This window comes from Lotus japonicus, chromosome 1 (genome assembly GCF_012489685.1).
Source record: "Lotus japonicus ecotype B-129 chromosome 1, LjGifu_v1.2".
NCBI lineage: Eukaryota > Viridiplantae > Streptophyta > Magnoliopsida > Fabales > Fabaceae > Lotus > Lotus japonicus.
This window is the reverse complement of record NC_080041.1, coordinates 129,633,913-129,647,020: the sequence shown is the minus strand read 5'-3', so window position 1 is coordinate 129,647,020 and position 13,108 is coordinate 129,633,913. Positions and strand designations below refer to the sequence as shown.

Sequence of the window (13,108 nt, the reverse complement as noted above, 5' to 3'; positions counted from 1 at the left end):
AAACTAACATTAAATTAAAAATAGTGGCATGATGGCAATACCAGTGTCAAAAACTGAATAAAATTGTTAATGTCAGGAGGCTATTCAACTATCTACATTAAATAAACAAAAAATAAAGTGTATTATATTGAACCATGCATCTATTATATCTCTATATAAACAAACCAGTGAAATCACTTACAAACTCAAATTATTCATATTTCTTAGACTTCAGCTGCTGGTGAGAAAAAAATGACAATTGTCTCTAACTACTTCAACAAGTATGTCATTTTTAATTATTTTAGTTAATTTCAAAATTGCTTTTTTAAATTACTCATTCTTATTTCTTTATTGCAGGAGAAAGATCATCAACAACAACAAGAAACACACATTACTTAGTGATATATCCCCGTTGCAGATGATTGGAAAATAAAACTGTGAGTTTCACATATATGTTAATTTACTAAACAATTCTTCTCATTCAATTGAAATCATACAAATATATCATCATTTCTATATTTATATGACACAAGACACAAATCAGTAACAAAGTGTGAGCCACATAAATTTATATACTGCACTAGAAAGATAAGTGTAAAATGTAGTACTCACTATATTCTTGATAAGAAATAGGAATCTTTCACTCCTCAATATTGTCATATTATAGAAAAAAAAAATAGCAACTTAATCATTCAAAGGGAACAAATGACGTCCATCCTGCAGTTAGATAGAATCTATTTTTATGTTCGTGACAGTGATTTTAAAAGAACTTCTATGCCACCAGCAATGGTAAACAACCACATCAATCATGATAAAAAAAAATTAGCACAACTGATAACATCACTGCAATGACTAAATCAATATTAGAAAAAAAAATAGTAGACTACCACGTTCATTTCAATACTAATCTAATTAAGTAATTAAATTTCTTATATATAAAAAAAAACTACTCTCATTTCAATCTCAATAGAAATCTACCTATTTTTTCTTCCGATGAAAAATAAAAAACTACCTGTTTGATCCTTTTTTCCCTTATTAGAGAAAGAAAGTGTGAGAATATCATAAGTCAATTATATTTAATTATACATATATTCTAAATCTTCTTTTAAATAATAGCTTTCTTACCTTTCTGCAAATTTAAATATTACAATTAAAAAATACAAATTAAAAACGAACTCGTGAACCCACGAGTTTAATTTCTAGTGTATAGAAATATGAGCTCCGTAGTTGCACATAATCATGGACACCTAGTCAAACTATGTGCACCTTATGTAGTTGACAATTCTGCATTATTATTCTCTCCAGGTTGGAAAAAACTCACCCTCAATGCTAGTCACTAGAGAAAAACTAAGTACAAGTCTAATAATATATTGTTCACAAAGTACATTTGACTTTTATACCTCAAAGGTAAGTACTTATTGCGATACATTTGATGTATGAGAAGCAATTGACTTCGAAGATACTCATGGTAATCTCTTTTATCGATCATTTTTCTTTACATTTATGCATAAAAAATGAAGTGTAGGAAAATTGGGTTGGTACATTAAAATTGGGTATGATTTGTGATTTATATATTTGGGTTCATTTACTATACACAAAAAAATCTTTGTGTAAGGTTGTACAAGTCTTACTTTAACTTGCTATTGTAGGTTCTCAGGTCACCTATATTTTTAATTAAAAAAATTATATATTTTTAATTTAAAAATTAATGATTATCTCCTCTCCTCTCCACCCCCTTCCTGCCCTTAACCTCCATACCATCCGTCGCCGGCACCACCACCACCTCCACCACCGCTACCAGTTCTTCTCCTCCCTTCACCGTTCTTCCACCACTGACTTCACTTCATCTTTTTCATCCTCTTCCCCTTCTTCCTCCTTCCCTTAAAACCCAACCCAACAACAACCCCACTGAAAATCCTCCACCCAACAGGTGTGCATCATCCCACGATACATGTCTAGTAGCTTACTATCAAGAAATTCATCAAATCCAATGGCAAATCTCCAATCTAAGCACAAAAGCCCATCACACCAACACATGTAGCATTATCCCAAACCACAAACACACATAAATCCAAGTTAGGGATGATGAAAGCTAGGACCTTTGGGCATTAATTCCAGAAATTTCACATCCAGGAAATGGAAAGATGAAAGAAAACCTACAAGATTGAAAACATGTATGGTTAGTTAATCAATCAAAGATTGAAAACCCCTAAACCCCCAAATCTAAAACCACTGAAACATGGAGAATTCAATTGACCAGTGCTTTATTCACCCCATCAGAATCCCAAGCAAGGTCCGTGACGAAATCGATTTGGGTTCCTAGGAGCCACGCGCGCCGCGACGTTCTATGTCGTTGACGATGAAGCAGGGAGATCGAGTTGCAGAGGATGTCGATTTTGGGTGCTCCATAGTCGCAAAAATTGGGGAAAAGGAAGGGGAAGAGAGTGCCTCGTTCTCAGATCCAAGCCTAGCTCGCTCCAGTCGCCACCGCAGTCTCTCCTCCCACCACCGGCGTCGCCACTCTTCTCTTCAGCCACAATCGCCAAGAAGGTGGTGGTGGGTATTTTTGTCACAGGAGGAAATTAAGATGGTGGTGGGTTAAACCATAACAATGATTAAATAATAATTAGTTAAAAAATAAAAATAAAATTACCTGCAAAGTAACCTATTATAACAAGTAAATTTAGGTTTGTGTAACTTTACACAAGTATTTTCTTGTGTATAGTAAATGAACCCTATATATTTTTACTTTTTTTTTTTTGAAATTTGGTTTCATTCAATTAAAAAAAAGCCACAGAGGTAAGAACATCATTCTAGATGTTAGAGGAAACCTCCAACCGTTCAATGAAGTTTCTTCAATCCAAACCATAACAACCAAAACGAAAACTAACTTAACTAAAGCGTCAGCAACACTATTATCAGTTCTATGCACAAACCCAAACTCAAAAACATCAAAATTATACTTTTAATTTAGGTAATTGTTATTCGGACCCCCCGACATCTATTCAGACTCCCCGCACATCTATTTTCAATTTTCGTTCGCACTTTGAAAGTGTGTGCGTTACCTACGCACTTTCAATGTGCATTATGGACGCACCTCTAAAGTGCGTTATGCTCACACTTTGAAAGTGCATAGATAAGTATTTTTGCATTTTAAAGGGGGTTCAAATAGATGTAGGGGTGTCCGAATAACAACTCCCTTTAATTTAAGGTGTGTGTGTTTTTTTACAGGTATTTAACGGGTTCAAGGCTCATTTTCATCCTCACATCACAACAGTAGTTTCAATGCAGCTTGTTTTAAAATTAATTCATACCATTTCAAAATTGTCAAATCATGATTGGTTAAAAAATGTCCACAGGTTCTTTAGTAATTAGGCAAGTGAATATTGAACAACGAATTTTAACCATCATTATAATTAGCAGAGTTATTCGTAATATTTATTTATAATAAAAATTTAGATTCTTATGATAATTGAATCCTTCAATTATTAACGGAATCTGATATCAACATCATTTTGTCATTTTAGCAAAACTTGTATTGAGTAAACATCAAAAATAAAAAGAATCTCTTGTTGATTGATATTGGTCAAGGCTTAAAGAGTGAACCTCCTTGAAATGACCGGAATCTAGTGCTTTGTTTTTATTTAATCATAGCGTCTTTCCTTGGCATTTCGTTATGTTCACACACTACATTAGGGATCTATAGCTTATGGTAACTATTTTCAAGGAGGAGAACAAAGCACACATAAATAAATAAATAGACATATAAATTATAATTCTATAGTTTTTGCTGTCCTGTATGTGACATAGTTATCTATAGCTCTCTCTCTCATCCCGCCCTTCTTATTGAGGATTAAAGTAATCTGTGGAAGAGAACCTTCACCAATCACCAAGATAGACATCATTGATACTTTAATTATTATTATAGTATGGGAGATGGAGATCCAAACTTAAATAATTGGCAATTTGGAACGGGTGGAATCTCAGAAAGTTTTTACATATTTAGAAAGCAACTTGCTAACTCCATCGCCAATGGAAGAGAGTCTCCATATTAAGTATTAGTAACTGTTATATACAAAGGATAGTTAATCTAAACTGATCGATGGCGTGCATGCCAAAGTCATAACCGTGATAGGGTATTAAAAGTTAGAAAGTGATATTTTCCTGGTCTTTTATATGTCCACTACAATAAAATAAACTTAAAAACAAAAATATGTTAAATTTAAAGATCAAATAAGTTTTCAGTCACTCATTTTAGGTGACACCTGAAATTACCCTTTAGGCTTTAACCCATGATATGATAATTTTTGAATTATCAAATTTGAATTTACTGAATCTCTATATTCAACTTTTGGAGCTTGGATAGTCATGCAGCATGCTCTTAATACTGCATAGAGCTTTTGGAGCTATATGGAGCTTCAAATTTACCGACCACTCGCATAACTCGGGTTTTTCTCAAACTCCTAGCCGACACACCCCAGGATGATCGGCTAAAACACCCACATCAGTTAGTTAGAGGAGGATTCTCCAAGAAAAAAATTATGGTTAGGCAATAGAGATCATAAGAAGAATGAGGAATGAGCAAAGAAATATGTTCCGTCATTAATTAATTCTGTAAGAAAAAACTCCTTTTGTTGCAAATGAAAATGTCAAGGTGACATTGAAAAAGAAGAGGTGTGAGTAAAATGGTCTACAAATTTGTATTTTTAGGTTACCGACATATTTATCAATCAATAGGTTACAAATGGGTTTTTTCGGGATACTAATGGTTTGGGCCATCAGTAAAGCTACTGATAACTAATTTTTGATTTTTTTTATGTTTGCCAAGTCTTTGGTAGGCGGAAATTTCAAATTTTAAAGCTTGCCAAGTTATTCGTAGGCGTCATTTTCAAAATTTGAAATTATTGATGACTTCTTTCCGTCAGAAGAATTGTCAGTAAATAATTTTTTGAAATTTTTAAAGCCCGCCAAGTTATTGGTACGCGGCAATTTCAAAATTTGAAATCTCCAACGGTTTTTCCGGTAATAATTTATTTAATTTCTTAAGGTCCGCAAAGTTATTGGCAGGCGCAATTTCAAATTTTGAAATTACTGACGATTTTTTTCTTTGTCAAAACCGTCGGTAATTAATCCCACAAAAATTACCGCCAAATTATTGACGACATTTTCTATTGTAAGTTAATTTTTTAAAAAAATAATAATAACTCGTTACTGATAGCTAATTATAAGTAATAGCGAGATTTTGTGACGGTTTTAGCGCCGTCAGTAAAAAGTCGTTGCCATTAGTAATTTAGTATTTTCTTGAAGGGTTTTTGGGTTTTATAGATCATCAATCAATTTACCCAAGTGCTTGGAATGATTCTTTGGGAAAAAGAAGAGAGAAGCGACCAACCACCGTTTGTCATACTATCAGACCACTCCAGGAACAAAGACAAATGAGAAGTGGCGTAAATTTGAAGGTTGAATAGGGAATTTAACATGAGCCAAAATGTCTTGTTTAACATTTTGATTTGACGATTGCCCTGACAATAATGACACGAGTATTTTCAGGGTGTTATTTCTTCTATTATGCCCTTCCCGCTCATATCAATAGTCTCAAAATACCTCTCGTTCTAATGTGTGAGATCAGTTTAGTCGTGTTTTTTTATCGGCCATTTTTTTCTTCTTCTGGGAGGAGGTTTTTTTATCCTTTGCATAGGCTAATCCCTGTACCTACACTTACATGTCCCTCTCCCTCAAATGTTATCACTTAGACTACCATTTGAAGACATTACTTTAATCATGTGTTCGAGCGGGATGAGGAGTGTCAAACCTAGCGACGCACCGCGCCACCGCCCATTACCATGCCTAGATAGATCTAACCCTGCATTCGCAAGCACTAAAAATTAACTAGTCATTGGATCTATAAACAAAGGCCAAAGAGTTTTCAACATGGCGACTATATTTCAATGGATCCATTGATGTCTCCACTCTCCAATCTTTCTTCATGTTAATGATAGAATACTGATCATTTATTCTTGGCTATGGCCTATTCCCTTTCTCGACGATTCTTTTACATTATTTTTTTGCCTGTCTTATTTGATTATCCTCTGCATGTCCTCAATTTAGTACATGATGGAGACCATCAATAGTTAGAGTGTCGACATTCTTTTGTCATCTTCGTGTTGCATCTTTATACTCGTGTCATCATTCTGAAGAATTTTTTCGGAAGATTAATATATGAAGTTGTGCATAGAGGATATATTCTAATCATTAGTAATAACATTTATACCAAATACATGTTAGCTCAATTGGTAATGATATACTACTTTCTTTCAGAAAATTGTGTATTTTGATTCTCGTGGTTCATATGAGAGTTGTGTTGGAGGATGATCTGTAAGTACATTTGTAAGCAACCTGTAATCACAAAGACATGTCCTGATCCGTGGTGGTGAGCTGAGCCAAATCTGTCAAAACCTTTTTTTATATAAAAAAAAGTGATAACATATGTGCAATGAAAAGGTTTGTTATGATGTTTTTATTGTACATTATCAAAGCATGACAATATTGGCACACTAGTGATGTCTAGTCCTTTAGCCAAAAACAATGTCCCTCTTAAAGAACTACAAAGTCTAGGCATCGTTATCCTCAGTCGACATATATATGAGCATCAAGTACCACCCTAAGCTACCATCAGTGCAGCCCTTATAAGAGTTGTCATCGTCGCCACCGGATCTTGCTCCTCGCTGCCTCTTGCTTACTGTCACCGGCTTGCCAGGTCGCTTTTGACAGAGAATTAGGTTGAGCTCAATGCCAATGAGAACTTGTAGTTAATTTACTTGCTAATTGCTATTTATCCATGTGCTTTATCATTCTTCTAATCAAATGCTCTCCTTTTCCCTTTTACAGTTCACTCAAGTTTGGATGATGATTTGATACGTTGGTTTGGGTTGAATCAGACAAGTATCCAGGCTCTACATGATCATTACATATAGAAGAAAGAAATGGTGAGCAATACCATTTACTGCAATATATATTAGTGTTTATATGCTTTTAGAATTGTGTGCTCTTCTACTTGTTTTGATAGGATTCCATTTAATTTTTGGTAAGTAGGAAAAAAGGTTCCATTTAATCTGAACTAATGCTATGCTGATACACTATTTCTCTGTTATTAGACTATTATTCATAGCCTTTTCAATGAACTTATGTTTCAACAATATGTTTTATTTATAAGTTTTGTCTATTATGGATTAAGAAAAATCTGGTCCAAATTAAAAGAGTTTTTTTTTTTTTTTGCAAATTCATTTTTACACTTAAGATCATGCTGCAAATAACATATACTAAGTTCTGCAATTTATAACAAGTAATTATAACATGATTTATAGGTTGACCGATTTTTAACATGGTCCACCGTAGTAATGTACCAATCTTTCTGCGTGGGTATCACTCAGAAAAAACATTTTATAAAGACAAAATCACAAAACTAAAAGCAAGATAACGAAGAGGAGGAGGAGTATGTCCAAGGCGTGGTGAGAAAACATTTTGCGAACACCTTTTTATATGTTACCAATGACCTTGGTCATTAATAAAGTCGTTGGTAAATGGTAACAATGAAAAAATTTAAATTATTTAATAGTCACGCCATCAGTATAACCCAATGATCTCATTCATGTCACCCTTGAGAGGTTATCCATGCCCTACTGATGTTTAGGTGCCCGTAGGAACTTATGATCATAATTTGAAAAGAGGGTCAAGTTATTGACGGCTAAGACTATCGGTAACTTTACATAGCTCATATGTTAGAGGGGTGAGGTGGAACGTAAATTTTGGAAAAGAATGAAGTTGAATGTTGTTCTGACAAAGCTCGAGGGGATAAGTGTATATTACTCATATTTAATTTTATGTACTTGTTTAATGCTAATCTCTATAGTTTAAACAAATAATTCCCCGCGTATCCAAAGTAATGCACTGTGAGTCACCTGTGAGTGTCTGTTAGTTTCTATGTAAGGCTAAATGCATGCTTTTAATGTCTCAAGAGTGTATTTAGACAAAATAATTGTCCTGATACATTGAAATATTCTCTATGTACAAGGACATAAGCTATGTCTGCATACATTATTAACTTTTTCCTCACTGTCTGTTGTTAACTTTTCCTCAATTTGTACGGGCACTAATTTTTAATTATGCCCTTTTTCTTTTCCCTAACCAGGTTGTGGCATATAAAGACATAACAAAGTTCAATTCAAGTGTATTTGCTGAAGAGTCAAGAGTTTAGGTGAAGAAAAGCACGTAGCAGCACCCTTTCATGATGAATGGAACTCCTTGTTGGGAAGTTGTTGGATCAGAACTTCTGAGTTTTGAACCAATCAAATCACCCTACAACTTTGTGACAACAACAGCATCACCTGTTTTTGGTGCAAGTGCTAAAAGCCTTGTGAGTTTTCAAGCTCAAGAACATGATCATGGTCAGAATCAGAACATTGATGTCCCTGGTTGGTGCTATGAGTTTCCCTCTACACCAATGATGATTTTCCAAGGCTCTGAAGATAACTTCACTAATGTTACCAGTACAGTACAAGATCGACCCTCCTCTCAATTCACAAGCTCCTTGCACTCGGTTGCTGAGTCTTTCATATCTAGCAGTGAAGATAGCCATTCTTGTTCTGAAAATTATGGTAAAATTGAGCCTGGTATGCCATTATATGATCACTTGCTACAAGAACAATTGAGGAATAATGCTGCCACAGACAAGAGTCCCCTTGAAATTTCCTTTCAGAGAAATCAGGTTCTTACTTTCTCATTATGTAGGTTGTATAGTTTCTAACTCATTTAATGACATATTTGAATCAACTTAGGACCAATTATGTTACTCAGAAGCTACTCACATAAGCTTCTATCCCCATGATTGATTTTGATTTTAGAGTCAATTGACATTCATCCTTGGTTTGTCTTCAACAAAAGAAAGACTACATTATGACCTTTTCTACTAGTCTTTCTCCTCTTGCACAAGTTCTTATTTGGCATGTTGATGTTATTTAGGCACTCAATTTAATAGTTGATATAAATACATAACCAAAAACTAGAAATCATTGTTCCACACTTGAAAAAAGTAACTTACAGTTATTTCCCACCCAATTAGTCACCAACATTTGTTGAATCATCAAAATTGAGGGGCCAACAGAAACCAAAAACTACTCCATGATTGAGAGAGAAGGTTTGGAAATATTGAAACTGTTGAAAATTTGGGTAAACTGTCCTCTAAATTACATGTATGGCTCACTTTCTTATTCTTGATTATAAATTTAAATCCAAAATACAATATAAAGTAAACCTTTTTGAATAATCTTTTCGACATACAATCAATTTATTCAAGCGTCTTAACTCTTAAGTAGAGTGCTTACTTAAAAATTATTCAACTTATCCCTTTATCAACCATATGTAATCTATGTCTTGTTCATTTGCTTTTTTTGTTGCTGATGAACTGTAATTCATGACATACTAGTTAGGCTCATGTACAAAGCAAGAAAAGCAGGCTCCTGGACTTTCTAGGAGATCTCCAACAAGTAAAAGAAGAATAAGATGGAGCAAGGATCTGCATGAGCCATTTATGATGATTGTTAATAGCCTTGGTGGTCCAGAAAGTAAGTTAACTTTGTAATATTTTATTAACTAGTTACACTTAAAAAAACTTCCTGTAACTCACCCCAACATGTTTGAATCAAACTTCACATTTCTCATAATCAATTATGGTACTGAGAAGCTGCTCATATAAGTTTTTCCCCAAAAATTATTATGGCTTTAGAATCAACTATAAAAGAATTTTCAAACACGCACTTCATTTATTCATTGGTTAATGGCAGAGGCAAAGCCTAAGGCTATTCTAGAGATGATGAAATCAGATTTGCTGTCCATTTCTCACATAAAAAGTCATTTGCAGGTAAAACTATTTAGAGGGGAGAAATTTATTTGTGTCCTTCTTAAAACTTTGTTGAGCATATAGCCTCTTCTCTATTAATTGGCTCTCTGATATTTTCTCATATAATTAATTGCCTTGCAGAAATGTAGGTCTACAACTTACATGCACAAGGCTTTGCAGGGTAATTTACTACTTCTGCCAACATTGTCAGTGTGTTTATTTTAGGCTTAAATACTCTGTAGGTCCCTGAAATTGTACCCCGTATCAAAATAAGTCCCTGAAAAAAAAATTTCCGATTCCGGGTCCCTAGAAAAATTTGTTTGATCAAAATAAGTCCCTACGCCGGAGAAGACAGTGGTTGCCTCCTCATTGTTTCCACAAACCATGAAATAACATGTTTAAAACACTCCTAGACCTTCATATATCTGATCTGGGCGAAGAAATCGCAAGAAACAAAGCTAAAACGAAGAAACCGAGAAGCTCCATAAATTCCGGCGAGAAGAAATCAACTTGCGACTGGCCTTTTCTCTTCAACTGTGACGACCCAGCCCACGAGACCACCACCACTGAGTTCCTGAGGACGAGACGAAGCCGGCCCAACACCCTGGTCGTAGCGCCGCCATGACCGCCGTCGTCAACCACCGTCTTCTCCGGCGTAGGGACTTATTCTGATTAAAAAAACAATTCCAGGGATCCGGAATCGGAAAAAAAATTTTCAGGGACTTATTTTGATACGAGGTACAATTTCAGGGACCCCTAAAGTATTTAAGCCGTTTATTTTATAATGGTGCATACCTCATAGTCACTTTCTCTTCCATCTCAATTTCACAAACTATTCCTTCTTATCTCTTACTTGGTGTAGATGGATTTGGGACCTGGATTCACTGGAGTCGTTGGTTTTGCACTTAACTTCCGAAAGTTGAACTTCTGGAAGTATAAAAAATACACTTCCGGCCGGAAGTTGAACTTCTAGAAGTATGATATTCCGGAACACACAATTAAAAAAATCACTTCCAAAAGTTGAACTTCCCGAAGTGAAAAATAGCTTTCGAAAGTGCAAAGGTTGATTGTAGTGATTGCTAGCATTAACGGCTACGACTGTAGTAAATCCAAATACGTGGATTCAGAGTATGAATAGATTTTTCATATCATCCCACATATCATATCTCACATTTCTCACTCTTATATTCTTAGTGATAAGGTATTTGGAGTTTGGACACACTGCAAGTCCAGACACATATCAATGATATCATGAACACTCCTCAAATGTCCACCTTTCTGATTTTTTGAGTCCTCCTACCAAGCACACCCTGTCTTTTATCCTAATTTTACTACATATATATATACACCTAACACATCATTTATTTTTTCAATTGCCTCATGCATGATTATTAATGTACAGCTAAGTGTGTTCACTATATATTTATTCTTCAGTAGTAGTATCATTGTGGATTGTGACATATTACTCCTTTGACTTTCAGAAAGATCTGAGGGAAGACATAGAACAGATGGGGTTACTGAGCTTCAAGTCCAAATGTAATATCAATCCACACTTATGCTGTTACCATGCATCTTTTATTTGCATTTGCAAGTGTTTCATATCTTTCATATACTCACTATTTCCCTACTTCTTGGCAGCAGCCATATGCAAATTGAGGAATCAAGAAAACTGCAACTAGAGGTACGGAGGAGTATTTGCCTACAACTAGAGGTAATGTATATAGTCTTTGCTTTGATTTTCATATCAATTGGACAGAATTGTACTTACCCCATACTCTCTTATGTTTATTTTGTCTTTGGGATCAGATGCAACAAAATTTGAAAATGCTTATTGAAGGGCAGAGGAAGGAGCTCAAGGTAATGTTAGATCGCCAAAAGGAAAGGACCTAACTGAAGAAAATCCTTGACACTGAGATGGAAGTGGCTCTCTCCCCTAATGATGGGTCAATTGTTTTGATAAGTTACTACATTTTGCTACCTCTAAGATGAGGCATGAGTGCTCCTCACCTCCATGCAAATGCAATTGCTGCCTTTATCTTTCAATAAGCAATTTTAGAAACTTCAAAATACAATAATGTTTTAGTTTGTATATAAGAGAGCAATTCTAATGCCTTATTTTGAAATTACCTTAATCTTATCTTGAACATTTTAATGACTGAATTGAATGGAAACAATTTTGTTCGCACCCTCATTCCACCCAAATATTTGAGCTAAGTCCTCAATAATGCCTCGTCTTAGGGTGTGTTTGTGAGTTGGTTTGACTCAAACTTAAATGACAATGTGAGTACATAGAGTTACATTATACACTAAAAAGGATAGTTGGGAAGTTGACTTTAGCTTGCTCATCTTTTACGAAGTTTGGAATTGGATTATTGGCAAATATTTTCAATGGTTGGATCCAGGGGTGGAGCCACCACCCTGTGGAATTTTCATACGATGGAGTGGGTGGCGGAGGAATGAGAGAGATGTAGAGAAGGAGAGGAAGGAGGGCATGACAATCCGTGAAACAAACACCTCCTACGAGTTTCTCCTCCGAAAATCATGAAGGCCCTTAGTAGTTTTTGGCCTTAAAACAAATTTTTTTTATGTAAAGGGCTTCTCTCACGATAAAAAAATAAGGTTCCTCTTTTTTTCACTCGGTTTATGTGCTTTGTCTTTTTTTTCTATATGAATATATTTTAAATAGATATACTATTGAGTTAAGATTATTCAATGAAAAAATTAATAAAGCTTAATAACACTTTAAAGAATAATACATTAGTTTTTTTTGTGCACAAATAATACATTAGTTTAAAGAGAAAAAAAACATTTTTCAAAAAAAATTATTATTATTTGAATACGTGTGTCAATTATATCAAATTTGAATATGGTACTAAAAAAATTTAGAGATTAATTTCTATGCACCGACGGTGTAAATAAGTTTTACACCATCATTCAATCACATCCCTCCATTTTGTTAGCTTACAATTAATTTTGAATTTAAGAATATCTAAAAATTGGAAATGGAAGGTTGTGATTGAATGATGGTGTAAAACTTTTTACACCGTCGGTGCATAGAAATTAATCTCAAAAATTTATATGCGCTTAGTGGTGATGCTCAGTCACTGGGTAATGGTTGTTCATGTGTGCTGGTTAAGGCCACTTAGAAGTTTTAACAAATTGCATCGTCATCCTTAGCCTACCATTATATGTTTCCAAAATTAAAGAAGAGTTTCCTCTGAAGCATGATGGGGA

At 34.6% G+C, this 13,108-nt stretch overlaps 1 protein-coding gene across 2 annotated transcripts; it reads left to right on the top strand.

Moving 5' to 3' along the window:
- Positions 1-6,607: 6,607 nt before the first annotated feature.
- On the top strand, positions 6,608-11,986 carry LOC130730697 (myb family transcription factor PHL5-like). Of its 2 annotated transcripts, none has more exons than XM_057582767.1 (9): positions 6,608-6,758; positions 6,868-6,965; positions 8,168-8,743; positions 9,461-9,599; positions 9,819-9,895; positions 10,016-10,055; positions 11,356-11,410; positions 11,513-11,585; positions 11,681-11,986. In XM_057582767.1, exons 3-9 carry the CDS (start codon positions 8,264-8,266, stop codon positions 11,762-11,764), a joined length of 948 nt encoding a protein of 315 aa, XP_057438750.1. In that variant the 5' UTR covers positions 6,608-6,758; positions 6,868-6,965; positions 8,168-8,263; the 3' UTR covers positions 11,765-11,986. The 2 variants fall into 2 exon arrangements, with proteins under 2 accessions (XP_057438750.1, XP_057438751.1); XM_057582768.1 differs by having other exon boundaries at positions 6,609-6,758; positions 11,516-11,585.
- The last annotated feature ends 1,122 nt before the right edge of the window (positions 11,987-13,108 follow it).

Coding starts and splice junctions, on each gene's coding strand:
- LOC130730697 (XM_057582767.1), top strand. CDS start 8,264: ATGATGAATGGAACTCCTTGTTGGGAAGTTGTTGGATCAGAACTTCTG. Junction 10,056..11,355: donor CATGCACAAGGCTTTGCAGG/GTAATTTACTAC, acceptor TTTGACTTTCAG/AAAGATCTGAGGGAAGACAT. Junction 11,586..11,680: donor GTATTTGCCTACAACTAGAG/GTAATGTATATA, acceptor CTTTGGGATCAG/ATGCAACAAAATTTGAAAAT.